The sequence below is a fragment of the Salvelinus fontinalis genome, chromosome 4, assembly GCF_029448725.1.
Source record: "Salvelinus fontinalis isolate EN_2023a chromosome 4, ASM2944872v1, whole genome shotgun sequence".
Taxonomy (NCBI): domain Eukaryota; kingdom Metazoa; phylum Chordata; class Actinopteri; order Salmoniformes; family Salmonidae; genus Salvelinus; species Salvelinus fontinalis.
In genome coordinates, this window is record NC_074668.1 from 20,717,874 (window position 1) to 20,739,631 (window position 21,758).

Here is a 21,758-nt window from a genome sequence, read left to right on the forward strand (position 1 = left end):
AGTAGTTAATTTTCATTCGAATCTAGTCAAATCACATCGTTTTAAATTGTTTCAAGTTTTACTGAAAATAAAATAGCTTATTTTCAACTTGGTGTTGTGCTCAATAAATTGTGTGTAATATTCCATATGACAATACCAATTAATTAGGAATTAATTAGTACAGTCCCTTCATTTATTCATACATTTCCGTCTAACAACAAAAGTACTAGTATCTCGGGGGCACAATACAAAACATGAGAATATGAATGATTGCTATTTATTCAAACTTAAAAAGAAAAACATCAAAGAAAATGGCCAGCATATAAATTAAGTAAATCACACAATTAAATACATATCTTGAAACAAAGATGAAACACATTTTTTTTTTACAGTACTGCATTGTTCCTCTGTATCAACAGAAATCAAAACATCACAATTTCACAAATGGTAGAAATGGTGATTAGGTTACTGCATCTATCAGGTGATGCAATAATGCATACAATATTATCACCAGACAGAATTCATTGTCATAGTTCCCAATAATAGTCATAATATTATTAGTCTTCCTAGTTTTTGACCAAGGGATCAATATTGGAATGTTTCTTAGTTTCTAACTGCAGATGTAAGGGTATAGTGTGTATATAATGACGTAGAGTGAGCACGGAGCTCATAAAATAGAGATGTAGCTATGTCTCCAATTTGGGCCACATTGTTAAATTGCAGCAGTGAAGGTTAATGTGTAAACCACAGTGCTCTTCATCAAGAACATACCTGAATTAAGTATGGGTAACGTGAAAAAAATATTATAGCAACCTTTAGCATTTAAAGAAACCTCGGTCATTTAAACCAATTACATAAATAAGCATGTTTCAATATCACAAATTAAATCAGTGTAAACAAAATACAAAGATAATTTCTCTCAAGAATATCACTGGCTTCTGAAAATGGATAGACTAACCAGTTCATATTTGTAACTGGTCAACCTTTGGATAAAGAAAAGAGACACTTTTTCCCGTTGGTTGGTACATCTACTTTGTCTTAGCAATAAACAAGAATGTCATGAGAAGAGGAGAGATGCTGATGTCTTTCTCTGTATCTGTTTCTCTCCCATTTCTCTGGGTCATTTCCCCACTGGCTGGTGGTTGTCTCATTGTTATCTCTGCTCTTGGCAGTCCTTAAAGAGTGTTTCTCTTCCTTTAGCTGAAGCACACAGGCCCAACAGTGAATCCAAACTCCTGTGTGAGGTCACTGCTGCCGAACACTGCCAGATCTCTCAGGGGAAGCAGATCCAAGTCCTCACTCTCAAACTGGAACACCGCCTCACGACGGCCTCCAGAATGCAGCTCCTCAGAGGGCTGCCAAGAGAAACACAAAGTACATTAAGTATTGAAGTGACTCTCTTCACCATCCCTCAACAGCCTCACCTCCACCACCACCACCATAATGTAATACAGTACATGGTAATCATTATAGGGTAGTCTAAAAACATACCACGCAATCTTGTAATGTCCCCAGGTAACTCTGTCTTTGTGTGTCTGCCAGGAACTTCACCTCTCTTTCGCCTAGTCCCTGTATGTTCCCAGGCTGGCAAGAGTAGGTGATGTTCTGACTGGTGAGCCTGCTGTTCAACCTCAGGAATCTCATCTGCACCACGTCGGGTCCTAAATACTCAAACTGGGAGAGGGCATGGAAGGAAGGAAATCAAACCAGAAACACAAAAGCATTTCATTGTACTGTGTACACCACATGTATCCTTTGCATATGAAAAATAAACTTTGATTTGATTCGATTTGAGAATCATGAATGGAATTGAGGCTTACCTGAAAGCCTTTTTCCTTTGAACTCAACCAATGAAATGAGTTATTTGTCCCAGAATCCTTCAGCCATGCTTTTACTGGCACCTGAAGTTTGAATGTATTTCATATGTTATTACATACATTTAGCATATGTTATTACCACATTATATAAGATCTATAGTTCAGTGGGTCCCAGAGCCAGAAGTGCGTGTAGAAGTACCTGAGGCTGGAGCGGAGACAGACAGGTCTTTGGTGCTGCAGTGAAGTCACAGTACACAAGAAGGGCATCAGCTGGGCTGCCCTGGTTAGGATCAATGTAATACATCCCTGGAACATGTAACAACCTTTACATCAGAAACTGAGCAGGGTTCAATCTCTCTGCTGCTGTACAACCGCTCCCACACAAATCTAATAAGCGTATTGTACATTTAAAATGCTTTAAAATATCTGATACCAATATTGTGGTGTTAGAATATAACAGAGAAGTCTTCACATTGTGGAAGAAGCCCATACCGTTAGTGAAGTTGGGCTGGGAGAGCCAGAGCTCCAAGCAGGTGGTAGCCGGGTGTTCTTTGGTGCCGTCTGGTGGATCTATGAGCAAGCGCAGGTCTTGGTGCAATAAATCCAGCAGAGTCTGGATCAGGAGGTAGTTGGGCTTGTCTGACAGGTACATGAGGTCCTGATCAGGCAGGGGGTGAAACAAGGAGGTGTTGTAATATAAATAGTTATGGCTAAATTTGCTGAAATGGCTTTAGTTTCAAAATTTAAGTATTTGGATGTGCTTGGATAGATTACCAACGACTTGCCTTGAGTTGTGCCAGAGTGAGATTCAGAGAGGTTCCAGGGGGGCCAGGAGGTCCAGGGAGCCCCTGACATAAACAAGGAAAAACAAACACAATATGAAAGTTAATCTCATTGCCCTGGGTTGCCAGATTGGGTCAGTAATTATTTTGATTTCATTAAACAGATGTAAAGTGGCTGGTACTGTAATGGTTTGTGATGTGAGTAGGGTCATACTCACAGGCAGCCCTCTCACTCCAACAGGACCTGCTGTTCCAGCAAATCCTTTTAGACCCTGACAATTAGGCAAATTTAGTCAGTGCCCTCAGTCAATCCCCCAATCTCCAAATAATTCATTGACAAGACACAAAGGTATGCATAAAAAACGGAACAAATGTATGTATTTGTATTTAGAGAACTGTTATACACATACCTTTTCTCCAAACAAACCCTATACAAAGAGAAAATTCATCACATTAGCATTTACTTTTTCTCTGTATAAGTACGTTTTCTATATTTTCAGAAATACAAGGGAAATAACAGTACCATATTTCTGAAAAAGGACAACTTACAGGCAGTCCAGGTAGACCTGGGGTCCCCCATTCCCCATGAGGACCAATGTCTCCCTACAAAGACAGAACACATAAATCACTGTCAATACAACTCAATAGCAATGCCACGATTAATGAAGAATACTTAACAGAACACTGAGTCGGAACACACTAGACGGACAGATACTAGAAGGTGCATCTTACCTGTTCTCCTTTTAGGCCAGCCCTCCCTGTCTGTCCCAAAGGGCCTTGTGTCCCCTGAAACAGACACTCGACTGACTTAATACATCATGGAACTGGGTCCATTATTACATACAGGAAATGTATAGGGATATGAACATGGGAATGATGGAGGCAAAATGCATCCATAGTGAATCTACATAAAATCTTTAGTACATCTGACTCGAGTGTAATACGCTTCTTGGGATAAATGAGCTCAAAAGTACCTTCAACCCCTGACCTCCAGGAGGACCTGTTAATCCCATCTTCCCCTTCTCTCCCTGTAAGTTTAGGGGAAATATATTAGTGTCACATAAACTGAGCTCAAAGTGCTGTACTTCTTCAATCATATCGTAATCCTGTTGAGGCTTCAGTCAAGGTCTTACCTCTATACCTGGTCCACCCATTAGACCTTTCTCTCCTTGTAAGCCAGGTGTCCCCTTTGAGAGAAACAAGGGACGTTATTTCCTAAGTTTTGGGGACCTAGTGATTGAGTTATACAGCTAATCCTCCTGGCATTGAAAAGTGCACACAGCCTTTCCAAAACAGATCAAATAACTTACATAAGGCCCTTGTCTTCCTGGAGGCCCGGTTGAACCAAAATCTCCCCTCTTTCCCTGTAGGTCATAGAAAGGTCAAATCCTGATTAAAATCTGATGCCCCATTGACCTTACACAAACTCTCACCACTGCAAAATATTATCAAGGTGAAGAAACATTATACTGTATGTTATGGCGAATGCAAAATCGGGCCAGAGTTTCTCACGGTCAATAGTGATTACTGACCTTTTCTCCTCTCTCTCCACCTAAGCCCTTGCTTCCAGTTTTTCCTCTATTCCCCTTACATGGAAACAAAAACAGCTTTTAGAATCAAATGAAGAATCAAAATCCATATTAGTTGGAACGATACATTTTTAACATATGAAAAAGAGAGACTGAATAAGCAATGGTGTAATTCTCACCCTCCTTCCAATGTGTCCGGTCTTTCCCGGATACCCATTTCGACCATCATACCCCTGACAAAAAGAAAGACCTACAATCACATACACTAAGTGTACATTATGATATGGCCTTTGATACAGGTAGGATGTCAGAATGGGACAGAGTGCTAAATACTATATATGTAGATGTAAAGACAGGTGAAAGGTGAAGCTTAACCTGACCTTTTGACCTTTCTGGCCTAGTCTTCCTTCAGGGCCTGTTTGACCTTTTGGTCCCTGAAGAGCAAAAAGGTAATGTTGACTTATTCTAAAACGTCATCAGTAGACATTTATTTCTGGTGAAGATATTGGAATATGTGTGTTTCATTTGTATATAAGGTCTAACACGTTATTGTAGCACTTACCAAAGGTCCTGGTGGGCCAACAGTTCCCTGAGGCCCCACCTCACCAGGCAAACCCTAAGAGTAGGGATGAGTAGAAAAAAACATCAACCAAAATGTTTACCAACTTATGTCATGTTGCCAAAGACATACCAACACCACAGTTCACATGTGTCTGTGTTCCTACCTCCAATCCAGGAGACGCTTGGGGCCCCCTGTCGCCTGGAAGACCCTCTGGCCCCTGGACCCGACAGAGACATTCAGACAGTCATCTTAATGAACAATTTAGATGTTCTCTAGAAAGAAAGATATCAATCAGCCTCACCTGCTCTCCTGGTTCTCCTTTATCTCCAGGCTCGTCTTTGGGCCCCTTAAGTCCGGGGAAACCCTTTGGACCAATCTCTCCCTGTCTCCCCATGCCTCCCCCCACTCCCTACAATAAACCAACAAAATGTAATTATGACAGAAATTGACCATGCAAGTGCAATCAATGATGCTGTGCATATGGTTTGAATTACAATCTTATCAATATAAATTGGCAGATGATTTGGATATACTAGGTACCTTTGGTCCATGTTTCCCCATGTCACCATTCACTCCTCTGATGCCTGACACCCCCTGTCATTAAAAGACAACAGCTCAATAAAACCAATCAAGCCTACAGTTACATTACTCTCTATAATTCATATATGAAAATTAACAACAATTTTGCTGGCAATACATACCTTAAGGCCTGAGTTTCCAGGGTTCCCAGTCATACCATAAGGGCCTTTGTCCCCCTAGAGAAATTACAACTCCCTGTTACTGTACAGCTATATGGTATCATTGTCCCGATCGTGATTAGAGAATTTCAACATCATACTGTACCTTCTGCCCTTGTGGTCCATCAGCCCCAGCCAATCCAAAAGGTCCTGGAACACCCTGGAACAATAACAGGTTGTTAGGCATAGTATTCTACAAAGCCATTAGAGACATTGCCATTACTGAGTAATAACAGATGTTCTAACTATCAATACACTCCAGTCTACTTCAAACCTACTTCCAGTCCAGACAAGCCCGATGGTCCAGCTTCCCCCATCAACCCCACCTGGCCCTGATGAACAGAAACAGAACACCGCTGAAGCGCCAAATCTACATATCACACACACGTCACCTCTATTAAACCATCAAACATTAGTATAGAATACACCTTATCAGTCACTTACTCGTAGTCCTACGTAGCCCTTCTCTCCCTTCACTCCTCTTTTCCCATTGTCCCCAAGAGCTCCTAAGGGCCCCTCCGACCAAGAAAATCCACGAGGTCCTATGTCCCCCTGGAGAGGAAAAACAACAATATGGAAAGTATCAGATTGGGATTTGTATGGCAGAGGAGCAAGAATACATTTTTCAAAGACTTCTGAAAATCTTAACAGGCATTGTATCATACATATAGAACCACACATAAAGCATATATTAAGTAGGCCTTCTTTATTCTGTTAATCCCACTACCTTTTGTCCTTTAGGACCAGGATATCCTCTGTTGCCGTAACCTCCCATCTCTCCCTGCAACAGACAATCACAGGAAACCATGAAACCACATCCCAAGCTGATAATGATGGCAGCCTGTGTCTGTGGATGAGCTTGGTAGAAAGGGTAATACAACTGACCTCTTTGCCCCTTGGCCCAGGCTCACCCTGCAGCCCCTGGGAGCCCTGTGGCCCTGGCTCTCCCTGTAGTCCATTCGGCCCTGGCTTTCCAAAGGGACCTGGAGCTCCCTGTCTCACAGCAACATAGATGGAGTCAGAGAGGTGGGGATAGAGTAGTGAGCGATTTAATTAACACATTTGAACTGAACTACTGAAAAGGGGAGGAAATCCTATTGTGATGATGTCACTGACCGGTTCCCCCTTCTTGCCAGATGGCCCCTCCTCACCAACTGTTCCTGGGGGACCCTGGGAGGCAGGAGAATACAGTACAGGGTCATCAATGTCAGCCATGATAGGACTATTGCAAAAGTATTGTATGATATACCACACCAAAAAATAGCAAAAAACACAACATCAGTCCTAATGGAGGTGGATGGGTATACGACTGTCTAAGAACAGACACACACCTGCTGTCCATCCAGTCCAGATGGCCCACTGTCCCCAACAGGCCCTGCTGCTCCCTAAACAGACACAACAGTACAGTACATCACTCAATGCATTACTGACTATCATGATTCATGCTTTATTCCTTTCAATCTATCATTGGAAAATAGAAAAAGACAAGAGCTAGGGCTGACAATGAACTCACCTGCAATCCATTTTCTCCAATCTGCCCCATTACTCCATCCATCCCAGGAGTGCCCTGGATACAGTAGATAAAATACATTATCAGACTCAAGAGTGACTATACATGTATTGATAATACATTTTAATATCTGTAATGTTCATTAAAATATGTAATCAACAGAATATAGAATAATACAAAAATAATATGATATACTAATATAATACTAATATACAGATAGGCCTCTGATTACTTTTTTTATTGGAATGAAACAATGAGAAAGATGAAAAGTACCCACTCACTGGAAACCCGGTGGGCCCGGCTGGCACCTGAGGCCCCAGAGGCCCCTGGCTTCCTGGGGGGCCTGGCTTTCCTGTCCTGCCCTCTGGCCCTGGTAGGCCTGGAGGACCCTAAAACCAGTTACATAGCGGTTAAAGCGTTGGGCCAGTAAACTAAATGTCACTGATTCGAATACCAGTGCCCTTGAGCAAGGCACTTAACCTTAATTTGCTCCAGGGCTGCCCCTGTAAAAAACACATTGCATTGCACCTATCCGATATACAGTATGTAACAATAAAAACATATATTTTGTATTATCTTCTGATTCAACCACAAGACAAATATGGACCATAGTGCATTCACATCAGCCAACCATGGACCTCATAACTTAATCTGTCTCTAGAAAACAAAATGACCAAATCATCAAAGTGCCATCTAACCAAACAAGAGGACAAGGACATGATTTAAAAGTGCTACTCACTGGTGACCCCTGTATGCCATTGAGCCCAGTGTCTCCTTGACGACCCTGAGGTGGATAAACCAGAAAAACATCACGGCAGAGTCAGGCTGTAACCCCAGGGGGAAACCTCATCCAGTGTGTCTAAAGCTAGTCTGTATGAGTAAAATGGTCTTAAAGAGTGAGCTTCCTTACCTGAGGTCCAGCGGGCCCTCTCTCTCCGTGAAATCCCTTTAACCCCTATAGGACAGATCAAAAACATCAACATGGTAATAAAAGGTATCGATGTGTAATATTTCCACCAATATTAGTTTACACTATTCTTTCCATAATGTGAGTGTCAGTACAGTGTACTCACTGGTGGTCCACTCTTCCCAGGGATACCAGCGGGGCCTCTCACACCAGGTTCCCCCTGAGATTAGACACAGACAGGTGGCATTCAATGAAATCAACAACTATACTAACACTAACATGTGGTAGAACTGTATGGGGTATTTTCTTACCCTCTCTCCAAAATGACCAGGTCTCCCAGTTAAACCCACTGCTCCTGGGTAGCCCTGTACAAGGAATGGGTTTCCACAGTTACGGTTACAGTTGGTTGTTCCACACAAAGTTGGTTGTTGGCAGTAGTAGGTACCACTGCACTAAGATGATAATAATTGGTTTAAACATCTATCTTTTACACTTTTCTTAGAAAAAATAACAGATTACAGTAACACCTACAGAGCATGAACTCTCACAGCGGGATTATAAAAATACTTTTCTAAACACATTAAAATAAATTAAATGTAGACTGGTTATGGCCACTAGCCCACTCTAACACCTTGTTGGGTTTGGACAGGTAACACTTACATACATGCCCACTGGCCCCTGGCGACCCTCCAAGCCATCTTTCCCTGTGAAGCCCTAGAGAACAGAGAGACTCATTAACGAGAAATGCCGGTAATATTTTGGTCGGAGACAGAGGCTTTTGGCCTACAGTACTCACCCTATCACCAGGTGGCCCAGGACTGACGTCTTGCCCAGACTTTCCTGGAGGACCCTGTTGAAATCATGAAATAGATACAAACATAGAGGGTAAGAATGAGTAGGTTGAGGAGGGTGACAGAATGTGCAGGTCCAGCAATGATAGGTGAGCGACATTTATTGTTGGATATACCTGAGCACCTGGGGGACCTGCTCGTCCTGGTGCTCCCCCCAGACCTGAAAATCCCTAGATTTATGAAAGAGAGGTTAAACACACATTGACTCGTGAATATACAACCATGTACTGTAGCAACAAATGTCTACCCTAATTCAATGTGCACTACCAGCATCACATATCAAAACTTTACAAAGCAGTGTTGAGGACCTCAGATCATCCCTGGCTGTGCCATGCTGAATGTGTCTTTCAAAGACACTGACTGACTGAGCCTACAAACCCCTGGGGATGGTCAGGGCCTTGTAAACCTCTTTACTGGTACACTATCTAGTCTTGTCTGTCTGACATGTAGGTGCTCATATAAACAGGAGAGCTGTGACAGCAATAGCCACCACAGGCCCACAGCAGGCGGTTATATCTGTGTCTAAGGAGGATCATCTGATAAGCAACCAATCACACCTCTCTTTATTGCTGTGGTTTATGAGAGTTCAGCAATGATTGAGCCATTTGTGTTTCTGTTCTTTTTACTGTTGACTTTTACTTGTTTAGAGCTGATTGGTTAAAGGGGTGTGACTCACTCTGTGTCCTTTAGTTCCAGGAATACCAGCAGAACCAAGCTCACCCTACAATCACACACAACAACACAAACATTACACATATTGTTTTTATCATGCCATACATTAATTTTCTGTACAGATGTAGGATCTTAATTTCAATCAGTTTTCTACAGCAGGAAAATAATCCTGCAGCAAAAGGAAATTTGAATTATTATGTAGATTATAATTAATGGACATTTTTGTAGGGGCAAATCAAGTCTGACATTTCAAAGTGGACATTTTAAAACTCAAATACACTACAATTTTGCATTTCCTGTTGTGCAGGAAAGTTCTCTGCAACAAAAGAATGAACAAATTAAGATCCTACTATCTATCTATCTATCTATCTATCTATCTATCTATCTATCTGTCTGTCTGTCTGTCTGTCTGTCTGTCTGTCTGTCTGTCTGTCTGTCTGTCTGTCTGTCTGTCTGTCTGTCTGTCTGTCTGTCTGTCTGTCTGTCTGTCTGTCTGTCTGTCTGTCTGTCTGTCTGTCTGTCGGTTAGTACCTGTTCAAGGAACTGCATTGACAATGCACAGTAGACAATAAGGAGTCAGTAGAAAATCCTAATAAGTGATATTTAAAAAATTAAAAGTTATAAAATGGGAACCTGTGTACCAGGCTTTCCTTCTGCACCCTCAGTCCCAATGAGGCCTCTAAAACCCTGCAACATAACACACAGACATAGACACAAACACGTCTGGCATACATACCACACACAACAAGGACAGCTGATTGTTACTATAGCTACAGTATCCATCAAGGATTGTCTGTCAAGTAATATTCATATGAGAATGAATACTGTTCTCTTACCGGGATTCCAGGTATACCAAAAAGACCAGGCTGTCCAGTACGACCCTGGAAATAGAAAATATCAGAGGGAAAATGTGATTATTCCCCCAGTCAACAACAACATCTTCCAGCAGAGGGTATAGTAATGTATCTACAAAGATGATCTATTACAGCAGTGTTTCCAAACTCCAGTCCTCCAGTACCCCACATTTCTGTTGTAGCCCCGAACAAGCATACCTCATTCAACTTGTCAACTAATCATTGAGCCCTCAATGAGTAGAATCAGGTGAGTTTATCAGGGGCTACAACTAAAATGTTTACTATTGGGGGTACTCGAGGACTGGAGTTGGGAAACACTGTATTTGAGGAGACAGTTACCCTGGGTCCTTTAGGTCCTGATTTCCCATTATGGCCTGGAGTTCCCCTGTGGCCCTTAGGTGGAAACAAAGAGAGACATTCAAAATTAAGATTATGAGTCTGTATTATGGCATGTGATACAAGACTATGGCATGACATAACTCTTGTCAGTATTATATTGTATTGTATTGAAACTCGGGTTATAAGACTTTGACATCTTTGGGAAGCTAGCCATTCAATATGAGCTCATTGAATACAGCTGCATGTAGACTAGAACAAAGGAGAGGTCTACCAGAAGAGCTCTAGTTGTTCCCTCAGGACATGAAGTTCCATCAGGAAAAATAAAGTAATTCTAATTCTAAGTCTAGTTTGTTGTAATCACTCCACCAGACAGTGATAAACTCTGCTGACCTTTGACCCCTCCTTTCCAACCACTCCCTGGAGGCCGACCTCTCCGTCTTCACCCTGCATGGGAGAGAAAGGGATCAGAGCCTCTCTCATCAAAGGTTCAAAGGAGGCGTGCCATTTCATAAACACAAACTACAGGTATCCAACATAATTCTTCAAACATTTTACATGAATCATGTATCAGTATGTAACGGCAGAAGAGGTACAGTAGGAAGATGGGGAGAGTGTTATTAATGTATGTTAATAAAGGCTGTGAATAGCAGGTGTCATCCTGATGTTTACCAGAATGCCTTGGGGGCCAGCTTGACCTCTGACACCAGGAAGGCCTGAGAGGCCACTCTGACCCCTCTCACCCTGACGGCCTAGGATCCCTGACGCACCAACAGAACCCTGAGGGAAAAAAATACTAATGGTATCAAAACACCATATGATGTGAGGGTTTTCACAAAAACATTTTTTTTACGAGATCTTCATGAACATGACCTTTGTGATAGTCATGATTCTTGTACTACTGCATCCAAGAAAAGGCTTTCCAAACCCATAATCAAGTCTCTACCCTGTCTCCTTTGGGTCCAGCATCTCCTTTGTCTCCATCTATTCCTCTGAAGCCCTATAGGAAACGTCAGATCTGCTCAGATAGGATTCATAGAATAGAGCCTCACTCCTCTCTAAAGATGTCACTCCTGTTTAATAAACAAGATAATAATTATATACATCTTACTGTGCCACCTGGAGCCCCCTTCAGACCTGGAATTTCAGCAGTCCCCTAAAAGACAGACAGATACATAGACAGAGAGAGGAGAGGAGGTAGAGAGACAGTGACGTGGATTTGTTTCACTCATAAAGTCACACAGATGCTTTAGATTCTGTACACTACAGTGTATCCCAGTGTATCTAGCTAGATCGGATGTCAGGCCCATTGTTTGGTGAGATTAAGTGGGGACCCTTTTACTATATACTATGTTAAGAGTAAATATAGGTATGCCCTCATCCCAATAAGGAAACCCCTGTAAAACAGATTGCCATATCCAAAATATGTCTTCCATTTCTGTTGTTTTAGAGCTTGAACTAAAACCAGGAGCTAAAACATGTGAGTGAAATACCAGCTGGCAGAGTTGTAAAATGAGTGAGAAGTCAACTCATGTGTTTCTGTATAAAAACCAGAGTCAGCTCTGAGATGCAAGACACATGGAGATTTGTGATTTTAAAGAACTTTATTGCTGCAGTGTGGCCATAAGTCAAACAACAAAGCTGGCGAATAAACCTTTTTTATTCTGATGACCCAGTTTTAAAACAGCTTTTAGAATCAGTTTTCACGATAGTCTATATTGGCATGTTGATTATGCCATGCAGAATGCTGTTTATGTTTTATCCCAAAACGTGTTTGCAGCCACATGTCTATCCAAATAAAAATGTAGAGTAATGTGCAGCTCATCCACAAAGAACTCACCATGGGCCCTTCAAGGCCTGGTAAACCCTTCATGCCCAATGCCCCGACTTCACCCTGAGAATCAGAAATGGACAAACATAATCAAATAGACTTAACCAACTCCTACCAGGTGCCATCAGCAAGTCTCTAGGGGATAGAGGCAGGGGTTGATTTATGACTGGGCCTATGTGGGTTTTGACAAGAGATTAATTTTATTAAACAGAAGATGAACGTGACTAAACTTACTATGTCACCTTTTTGACCTGGAAGACCATACATCCCTGGATGTCCCTGACAACAAAATACATGAGAACATTCAATACTGTTTCAGCAAAATAGAATGTTGAAGTATGATGAGGCTATATGCAAGTAGACCAGTTGTATGCATACACATTGTGTATGTCAGAGCCTGTTTATAAATAGGTCATAAAGTACATCTAAGTCTTCATACAGTATGATTGCAATAATGAACAATATGATTATAAGGCTTGTCCTGTCACGCCCTGACCATAGAGAGCTTTTATTCTCTATGTCGGTTAGGTCGGGGTGTGATTTAAGGGTGGGTTATCTAGGTGAATTGTATTTCTATGTTGGCCTAGTATGGTTCCCAATCAGAGGCAGCTGTTTATCGTTGTCTCTGACTGGGGATCATATTTAGGTAGCCATTTGCCCATTGTGCTTTGTGGGATTTTGTCTATGTTTAGTTGCTTGTGAGCATTATTATAGCGTTCGTTTTGTTGTTTTGTTCTTTGACGTTTTCTCTTCCATAATAAAGGATGGAAACATACCACGCTGCATCTTGGTCTACTCCTTATGACGAACGTGACATGTCCCAGGATTTGAATCACATGGTTATGAGGCCATCTGGATATGGCTAATATTTCACTAGACTGAGACTAGCCAGGACATGGATATTTAAAAAGTAGGTTTTCACATCTACACCACTGTCTTACTAGGCTTCAGGGAGAGCCCCATTGTCTGCTCTGCTTGCCAGGAGCCAGCGTTCGGTGTGCAGGAGCAGTCATTAGGACTAGACCACGTCAAAAACTAAACAGGTAGCCCCAAACTCAACTGGACATTTACTGAGAGAATACCAGGAAAACAAGTAACCTCCTAGATCTACTGTAGCTGGCAAGAACATTGAGATTTCCACCAGTGCTATTATTGTATGAACTGAAAATGAGTATCTATAATCATATAATTTCACCAATTTTGCTGCCACAGTATATCAAAATGCATAATGATCAAGTGAATATTATAACCACAGAGCCTGTGTATTTGCTGTGCAAATTAGCTGGCATGTCTTACTTGCAGTGGCGGATTGGCCATCTGGAATTTCGGGCAAATGACAGATGGGCTGGTCCATTTTTAGTAGACCTGGGATTTGCCAGGGACCTCATAATACGATAATATCACGATACTTAGGTGCCAATACAATATGTATTGCGAAAAATATGTTGCTCACTATTTATACTGAACAAAAATATAAACGCAACATGCAACATTTTTTTTTTTACTGAGTTATAGTTCATATAAGGAAATCAGTCAATTTAAATAAATGCATTAGTCCCTAATCTATGGATTTTACATGACTGGGAATACAAATGTGCATCTGTTGGTCCCAGATACCTTAAAAAAAGATAGGGGCGTGGATCAGAAAACCAGTCAGTATCTGGTGTGACCACCATTTGCCACATGCAGCGTGACAGATCTCCTTCAGATAGAGTTGATCAGGCTGTTGATTGTGGCCTGTGGAATGTTGTCCTACTCCCCTTCAATGGCTGTGCAAAGTTGCTGGATATTGGTGGGAACTGGAACACGCTGTCGTACACATCGATCCAGAGCATCTCAAATATGCTCAAGGTGTGACATGCCATGGAAGAACTGGAACATTTTCAGCTTCTAGGAATTGTGTACAGACCTTTGTGACATGGGGCCGTGCATTATCATGCTGAAACATGAGATGATGACGGCGGATAAATGGCACAACAATGGGCCTCAGAATCTTGTCACGGTATCTCTGTGCACTCAAACTGCCAATGATAAAGTGCAATTGTGTTCATTGTCCGTAGCTTATGCCTGCCCATACCATAACCCCACCGCCACCATGGGGAACTCTATTTACAACGTTGACATCAGCAAACCGCTCTCCCACACGATGCCATACATGTGGTCTGCAGTTGTGTGGCTGGTTGGACGTACTGCCAAATTAAAAAACTACGTTGGTAGAGAAATTAACATTCAATTTTCTGGCAGCAACAGCTCTGGTGGACATTCCTGCAGTAAGCATGCCATTGCACGCTCCCTCAAAACTTGAGACATCTGTAGCATTGTGTTGTGATATAATATTCCACGCCTGTCAGGTGGATGGAATATCTTGGCAAAGGAGAAATGCTCACTAACAGGGATGTAAACACATGTGTGCACAAACTTTGAGAGAATTAAGCTTTTTGTGCATGTGGAAAATGTCTGGGATCTTTTATTTCAGCTCATGAAACAGGGGACCAACACTTTACATGGTGCGTTTATATTTGTGTTCAGTGCGAAAAGACAATGGAGAACAAGCTTTTGAATGAAAAATACCGGAATTTTGGTGCAGGTACAGCCGACTAGCGCTAGCTAACGCTACCTACAGAAGCAAATATATATACAAATATTTTCTACAAATTGATACTTGGAGTCAAATATCAATATAATATCGTCAACAAAAAATATTGTGATATTATATATTTTTCCATCACAAATGTTTAGCCTAGTGGGCCTTTATAACTAGTTTTATTTTTGCGCAAAATGATCATTATCTGTCTAATAATGTGGGCCTCAAGGACTAAAATTGTCCGGTGTGGGGGCCAAGTCCTCCCCTACTTACTTGGATTCCTCGAAGTCCAGGAGAGCCTCTCTGTCCTGACAATCCTATGGGACCCTATGAGAAAGACAATACAAAGAAGAATGACTGTTCATTTTGAACAAATATCTGAAAGAAAAAAGGAAGTCTCAATGACAGAAATAAAACAAAAACACATACTGGGGGCCCTCTACGGCCAACTGGTCCATCTGGCCCTGCTTCTCCCTGTGAGGAGCACAGCAGAAGGACAAACCCTTACACAGGATGACTGTTACTGTACATGGCTGTTTTTCATTAATTGTCAAATAAAATGAAATACCATGCAGTCTATGTCAATCAAAGTTGTTGTGACCACTGCGCTCAGGTTCGTCGACCAAAATGTAATATAATTCCAAAATTGTGTAGCTGGTCCGCACTCTCCTGTTGCCAGACATTTTATGGAAGTGGGCCATAGAACTGACAGTGTATTGGTATAGAAAAGGTTTGGGCTACACGTAGAGGTGGCAATATTGAAAGAACTTTCCTGCAGAGAGAGTCCTTTTGGATTTTCCCATTACGCACACTACACCCAGGTGGACTTAATGTGGAGTTGGATTTGGTGCCTTTTTTGTGACCAGGCTGCTTGTTGCAGGGGGTTCTGAACCTAGCTTCTAATGTTAATTCCTATTTTCCTGTAACTATTTATAGACATTGATGTTTTTCCAATGCATTAAAGAAAGTTACTTGTTCGATATTAGATTATGTATTGTATATTTAGATGCCTTATTGAGCGGCGGCAGGTAGCCTAGTGGTTAGAGCGTTGGACTAGTAATTGAGAGGTTGCAAGATCGAATCCCTGAGCTGACAAGGTAAAAATCTGTCGTTCTGCCCCTGAATAAGGCAGTTAACCCACTGTTCCTAGGCCGTCATTGAAAATAAGAGTTTGATCTTAACAGACTTGACTGGTTAAATAAAAAATGTGTGTCTGTTCCAGGAGAGCACACATGAATGTACCTGTTGGTCATTACCCTTAATGAGCTCACAATAAAGAATCTCATCTTAGGAGGATGACACTGTCAAAGGCTTAGGCCAATTTTTTTGCCAATCTACCCACTCCTGAATGAAATAAATACAAAATAGAAACCTTGAATCTCCTTTTTGAGTGCAGACCAGCTACATAATTTTGGTCTGTGCCAATCAATCATCAATCCACTGTCCACTGTGCATTGGTAAATACAGTATACTGACCCTTGAGCCGTTCACCCCCTGTGCTCCAATCATACCAGTCACACCTGGGGCCCCCTGTTTGGGCACATACAATGCATATGTGAATATGCAAACATAAAAAAACAACGTCCATTGTTTTCCTGTGCAAGTGGTACCTGTGCAAGTGGTACGTATGCACTGATTTGTCAAGTGTGTTCTGACTGCGGTAGTAAAGTAGGTAGATGTGATAGTAACCGTCAGAGCTTGAATGATACTCCTACACTCACCATTGGCCCAAGTGGACCTTGGGCGCCATCATACCCAGAATCACCCTGAAAAACAGAAGAGATAGGGACACCTGCACCAGTTGTTTTTTGTCCAGAGCAACAACAAACGTGTGTGCTGTTGAGGTTACTGGGGGACTGGAGTTGGAAACCACTGATCTAGAACACCACACCATCAAATAGTGTGGCTGCATGGATTGTAACACAGTTGTGTTCCATTAGGATTATTGATTGTTATTCAAAGTCTTACCTGAGGCCCATGTGGCCCTAAAAACCCTTGGACTCTCTTTTACCAACCGGCCCCTGAAATTAAAACAGTTATTGTATGATGCACAAGCTTAATAAACCACATCTGTATTACCCACAGACAGTCAATACATCAGCACTTATCAGCATTTGAGAGCTGAATTAGGGCCAGAGGATAAAAGTGTTCTACTCACAAGTGGGCCAACAGAACCTGGTTCCCCTGGTTCTCCTTTAGAACCCTGGAGAACATAGCAAGAAATATGTCTACACTTAGGGAAAACTACATTAATAAGCATAGGCTACAGATGATCATGATCGTGAAAAGTGAATTAATATATATAATATAATATATACAATTATTCTAAGTATGCCTTTGATAGTGAAAGTGCAAAATAATACAAGCATGTTCCAAACAGGCTTGGATGAGTTGAAAAGAAACCATGTCTGGTGTTGAGCAAAGCAGCCATTGATGTTTCCATCCACTAGAGAGCAGTGCAATAACACTTTGTGGACATATGCAGAACAACATTAGTCTACTTCCACTTTGAGAATAAAAAAGGTTTAAAGAGTAGCAATTTTGATATTTAAAAAGTTACCTTCTCTCCAGTCTTCCCTCTGTCTCCACATGGCCCTATCTCGCCAGTGAAACCCTGTAGTTCAGTGAGGAGAGAGACACAGGAGACATGCCAGTGATGTTACTATAAACCAGGGCTCTCCAGCCCTGTTCCTGGAGAACTACCATCCTGTAAGTTTTCTCTGCAACCCTGATCTAGAACACCTAATTCTAATAATTATCTGGTTGATAAACTGAACCAGTTTAGTTACAACTCGGTTTGGAGTGAAAACCTACAAGAGGCCAGCTCTCCAGGAACAGGGTTGGAGACCCCTGCTATAAACCAACATGTATAACCATGGGGTTTGTGGTGTCCCCTAATGCCACCAGCTGGTGACTGGTGGCATGTTTGGTGTCCAGGCAGCTCACACACAAATGTGGAATCGGTCATCATCATAACAGGGGAATAGAACACAGTAACTAACAGAATCTAGATGATGACGGCTTATTACTAGAGCTTGTCAGATGGTTTTCCAGGTTCTGTGGTCAGGAAAAGCTCCTGGACCTACAGTCGTGCTGGTTGTTTCCACTGACTCGGTATAGTGTATGAACTGTGAGATCTGACCATAGGCACAGTTTGGAGAAGGGTGCTTGTTTGACAGCCACTTCCCTGCACTAATCTGACATTTTGCCAAACAGACATGTAGTGTACCTTACACTGGTAATCTCACCTCATCTCCTCTCTCGCCTGGAGGAGCATTCTCTCCCTTATAGCCTGTAGGACCCTGAAATAGAAACCACCGCCATGTCATTATAGTCATAGAGGTCCATACTTTCTTTCTTGTTTCGTTCTAATCAAAGCTTGTCTTGTATGAGTTGATTTTACTCAGTTAAAATGTATAGATTGACTGTAAATAATGTATCATGTGAATGTCTTTGGTGTTACCTGAAGCCCAGGGAATCCCGGTGGCCCTGGCTGTCCATCCAGGCCATGCCCGCCATCTATGCCCCAGGTCCCTCCTCGACCTGACACACCCTTCAGTCCAGGGTAACCCTGGCACAGACATAACACCAGGCATGATTCATACATTTAGCTGCTGAGAACAAAACCTCAGAGAAGACTAGGCGATCTCAGATGGTAGACAATACTGAGCCTTGAATTTGCATTAATCACTAGGAGAACATTTGTATAACAAGATGCTAGTTGTATTGTTAAGATTACCATGTCTCCCCTGTGTCCTGGCATTCCTCTGTGTCCAGGATCTCCAGGAATGCCCTGCAGAAAAAAATAAAAACATGTTTTATTGTCACATACACCGGATAGGTGCAGTGAAACATCGACAGATTTTTCACTGGCTCAGGTATTCGAACCAGCGACCTTTCAGTTACTAGCCCAACGTCACCTACACTTGCATGAATGTCTTTGCATTGATAAGTTCATGCAAGGGCATATGACCATAGTTTATTTGTGATTAGTGTACAGTAAATTAATATATCACTCACTGGTAGGCCAGGTTTTCCCATTTCCCCTATTGGTCCAGTAGGTCCCTGTTCTGTCTGAGGATTTAATAGGAAGAGGTCCATCAGTAACACACTCAGGCACACACAGCATCTTTGACCCACTGTAGTACAGTTGGCACACATCACTGAGTTGTGATACTTACAGGCCAGCCTGCACGCAGCAAATGGAAGAAGGATGATCGCTGGAAAAAACAAGCAGAGGTCATTGGTATAATATAGGACGGAGAGTAGTTACATCATGGGAACGAAACCTGTCTTACAACAATAACACAACTTCCCCATGTCTAGCTAACAACAGCGTGTTAAAACTACATTGTAATGCAGACTCTGCTATCCTGTATATAATGGCAGGAACGGTAATGTAGTTATTTTTTTTTACGGAGAACAGATGTGTTAAGCTCCAAGGTAGAGTTGGGCTCATACAGGCTCTACTGCAACCCTATTACATTATATGGAATAAGTGCCAGCTACTTCACCCAGATACTGCTGAAAGGGAAACACGCAACTGTTTGCTCAAGGTCAAATCTCAACCGTAATTTCTTGTAACACTTACGGTCTTTACATTGAGATGCAGCCAAATGAAATAAGGGCAAAGTGTTGAGAGCCCCATGCAGTCTCCCTGCCTGCTCAGATGGTAGATAAGGGATGTGGCATTGGCACAGAGCATGCTGTCACTGTACGTTGTGGGCTGGGGAAGTTGGAGGCAACTGACTCCCACAGAATTACACATAGGACCGCTGGTTATATGAAACCGCCTTGGCTGCCTCCGCTTGGGTAGTGTTTGTCTTGGCCCAGAGCTCCGGTTCAGGTTCTGCTCCCCAGGGCAGAAGGCTTGCCTTGCATGCCCAGTTAAGGTGAAGCTCAGAAAGGATGAGAGGCCTGGACCTCCCCTAAACCTGGGTCTCCACAGACTGGCCTAGCTAAACTGAGGGTGAGTGAGGGTTAATAGGCTGTCAGAGCCCCCATTGTGCTCCCAGCTGCCAGCAACACTGTAGACCATTCACACAGCACAGGGCCTTTAATCACTGGAGAGAGAGGGGGAATCCAGAGCAGATGGGCTGACCGTTGCATCCTACTGGCCGTTTCAGTTACAATACTCACATCAAGCCTCATACTGTAGTTAGCTACATGAGTGTTCCTGATGGAGCTGGAGACCTGCTTCAGTCTCATTCAGCTGTGGCCACCAAACAGGCTTTAAGGCTGTAGCTAGAAAACACTGGGGGAAAGGACTAAACAAGCCAGCCTTGAAATAGAAGCAGGTTTAACCCCCAAAGGATCACAGAGGGCCTTGAGTCTATAAAAACCTGCCTAGGTTTACATTTTCATTACACATGGAAAAACATGCACTTGCCTAATCTAATCACACATCGAGATGTTTATAAATGGGAGATAAACACGACTCGAGAAGGTAAAGTTTGAATACAACGTATCCATTTGAATATAAGATGCAGGTGGCTCTTGTGTATAAAATACATACTAGTCTTGTGTATGTGTGTATGATTATAAGATACAACTTTTATGCTGTGTGACAAATTCATTGATCCTTAAAATATACTTCCAGTAACTTATCTGTCACGTTGATGCACTTACAAAATTGCAGCAATCAGCTTTATTCAAGAAACAAAGCATTGAATTATTTTATGTAAATAAAACTGCGACTAAATATTGTATAGAAGATGTCAAATCTGGAGTGATAAATGTTGTAGGGAAAAGACACAGAGCAAACATATCATCACCCACAAAACCATTTCACTGCCAAATCCCCACTATTCACACACTGAAAACCAAATGTTTAACAAAATAAAAATGATATAGTTTATTTGTGTGATCACGCTCTCCGTAGCCGATGTGAGCAAGACCTTTAAACAGGTCAACATTCACAAAGCCACAGGGTCAGATGAATGACCAGGACGTGTACTCAAAGCATGCGCGGACCAACTGGCAAGTGTCTTCAATGACATTTTCAACCTCTCCCTGGCCGAGTCTGTAATTTCAAACAGACCACAATAGTCCCTATGCCCAAGAAAGCAAAGGTAACCTGCCTAAATGATTACCGCCCCGTACCACTCACGTCTGTAGCCATGAAGTGCTTTGAAAGGCTGGTCATGACTCACATCAACACCATCATCCCAGAAACCCTAGACCCACTCCAATTCGCATACTGCTCCAACAGATCCACAGATGACGCAATCTCAATTGCACTCCACACTGCCCTTTCCCACCTGGACAAAAGGAACACCTATGTGAGAATGCTGTTCATTGACAACAGCTCTGTGTTCAACAGCATAGTGCCCACAAAGCTCATCACTAAACTAAGGACCCTGGGACTAAACACCTCCCTCTGCAACTGGATCCTGGTCTTCCTGACGGGCCGCCCCCAGGTGGTAAGGGTAGGCAACAACACATCTGCCACGCTGATCCTCAACACAGGGTCCCTCAGGGGTGAATACTTAGCCTCCTGTACTCCCTCCTGTACTCCCTGTTCACCCATGACTGCGTGGCCAAGCACAACTCCAACACCATCATTAAATCTGCTGACGACACAACAGTGGTAGGCTTGATCACCGATAACGGTGAGACAGCCTACAAGGAGGAGGTCAGAGACCTGGCAGTGTGGTGCCAGGACAACAACCTCTCTCTCAATGTGAGCAAGACAAAGGAGGGCCGAACAGGCTCCCATTAACATCGATGGGACTGAAGTGGAGCGGGTCGAGAGTTTCAAGTTGGTGTCCACATCACAAACAAACTATACTGGTCCAAAAACACCAA

General features: G+C 42.4%; 2 protein-coding genes across 2 annotated transcripts in view; both read right to left on the reverse strand.

Annotated features, from left to right (window-relative positions):
* Positions 1–3: 3 nt before the first annotated feature.
* The window catches only part of si:dkey-61l1.4 (collagen alpha-1(I) chain), a 77,295-nt gene continuing 55,540 nt past the window's right edge, over positions 4–21,758 (reverse strand). The window contains exons 10-64 of the mRNA XM_055918471.1: positions 19,133–19,171; positions 18,972–19,025; positions 18,691–18,744; positions 18,415–18,522; positions 18,200–18,253; positions 17,512–17,565; positions 17,110–17,154; positions 16,941–16,972; positions 16,673–16,717; positions 15,381–15,425; positions 12,610–12,646; positions 12,377–12,430; positions 11,209–11,316; positions 10,930–10,983; positions 10,540–10,593; positions 10,200–10,227; positions 9,988–10,100; positions 9,351–9,395; positions 8,791–8,844; positions 8,620–8,673; positions 8,484–8,537; positions 8,135–8,188; positions 7,990–8,043; positions 7,827–7,871; positions 7,656–7,700; positions 7,198–7,305; positions 6,920–6,973; positions 6,738–6,791; positions 6,523–6,576; positions 6,292–6,399; positions 6,134–6,187; positions 5,851–5,958; positions 5,685–5,738; positions 5,513–5,566; positions 5,371–5,424; positions 5,210–5,263; positions 4,971–5,078; positions 4,833–4,886; positions 4,670–4,723; positions 4,488–4,541; positions 4,287–4,340; positions 4,111–4,164; positions 3,889–3,942; positions 3,712–3,765; positions 3,553–3,606; positions 3,311–3,364; positions 3,128–3,181; positions 2,989–3,006; positions 2,797–2,850; positions 2,582–2,644; positions 2,289–2,454; positions 1,996–2,102; positions 1,800–1,880; positions 1,471–1,653; positions 4–1,334 (exon numbers count right to left, since the gene is read on the reverse strand). Coding sequence (XP_055774446.1) covers positions 1,176–1,334; positions 1,471–1,653; positions 1,800–1,880; positions 1,996–2,102; positions 2,289–2,454; positions 2,582–2,644; positions 2,797–2,850; positions 2,989–3,006; positions 3,128–3,181; positions 3,311–3,364; positions 3,553–3,606; positions 3,712–3,765; positions 3,889–3,942; positions 4,111–4,164; positions 4,287–4,340; positions 4,488–4,541; positions 4,670–4,723; positions 4,833–4,886; positions 4,971–5,078; positions 5,210–5,263; positions 5,371–5,424; positions 5,513–5,566; positions 5,685–5,738; positions 5,851–5,958; positions 6,134–6,187; positions 6,292–6,399; positions 6,523–6,576; positions 6,738–6,791; positions 6,920–6,973; positions 7,198–7,305; positions 7,656–7,700; positions 7,827–7,871; positions 7,990–8,043; positions 8,135–8,188; positions 8,484–8,537; positions 8,620–8,673; positions 8,791–8,844; positions 9,351–9,395; positions 9,988–10,100; positions 10,200–10,227; positions 10,540–10,593; positions 10,930–10,983; positions 11,209–11,316; positions 12,377–12,430; positions 12,610–12,646; positions 15,381–15,425; positions 16,673–16,717; positions 16,941–16,972; positions 17,110–17,154; positions 17,512–17,565; positions 18,200–18,253; positions 18,415–18,522; positions 18,691–18,744; positions 18,972–19,025; positions 19,133–19,171 — 3,618 coding nt within the window. The 3' untranslated portion in view covers positions 4–1,175. The remainder of the gene's footprint in view (positions 1,335–1,470; positions 1,654–1,799; positions 1,881–1,995; positions 2,103–2,288; positions 2,455–2,581; positions 2,645–2,796; positions 2,851–2,988; positions 3,007–3,127; positions 3,182–3,310; positions 3,365–3,552; positions 3,607–3,711; positions 3,766–3,888; positions 3,943–4,110; positions 4,165–4,286; positions 4,341–4,487; positions 4,542–4,669; positions 4,724–4,832; positions 4,887–4,970; positions 5,079–5,209; positions 5,264–5,370; positions 5,425–5,512; positions 5,567–5,684; positions 5,739–5,850; positions 5,959–6,133; positions 6,188–6,291; positions 6,400–6,522; positions 6,577–6,737; positions 6,792–6,919; positions 6,974–7,197; positions 7,306–7,655; positions 7,701–7,826; positions 7,872–7,989; positions 8,044–8,134; positions 8,189–8,483; positions 8,538–8,619; positions 8,674–8,790; positions 8,845–9,350; positions 9,396–9,987; positions 10,101–10,199; positions 10,228–10,539; positions 10,594–10,929; positions 10,984–11,208; positions 11,317–12,376; positions 12,431–12,609; positions 12,647–15,380; positions 15,426–16,672; positions 16,718–16,940; positions 16,973–17,109; positions 17,155–17,511; positions 17,566–18,199; positions 18,254–18,414; positions 18,523–18,690; positions 18,745–18,971; positions 19,026–19,132; positions 19,172–21,758) is intronic.
* Positions 10,059–16,940, reverse strand: LOC129853321 (collagen alpha-1(I) chain-like). The gene is made up of 12 exons (XM_055919225.1): positions 16,673–16,940; positions 16,428–16,481; positions 15,381–15,425; positions 15,225–15,278; positions 12,602–12,646; positions 12,377–12,430; positions 11,648–11,692; positions 11,483–11,536; positions 11,209–11,316; positions 10,930–10,983; positions 10,540–10,593; positions 10,059–10,227 (listed from the first exon to the last, which is right to left on the reverse strand). Exons 1-12 carry the CDS (start codon positions 16,673–16,675, stop codon positions 10,129–10,131), a joined length of 669 nt encoding a protein of 222 aa, XP_055775200.1. The 5' UTR covers positions 16,676–16,940; the 3' UTR covers positions 10,059–10,128.

Excerpts from the sequence above, each read along its gene's own strand:
- LOC129853321 (XM_055919225.1), bottom strand. Across the intron at positions 12,431-12,601 it reads CAGGTCAAAAAGGTGACATA|GGTGAAGTCGGGGCATTGGG; the intron begins GTAAGTTTAGTC and ends TCTGATTCTCAG. Across the intron at positions 10,594-10,929 it reads TTGGAAAGGAGGGGTCAAAG|GGCCACAGGGGAACTCCAGG; the intron begins GTCAGCAGAGTT and ends TTTCCACCTAAG.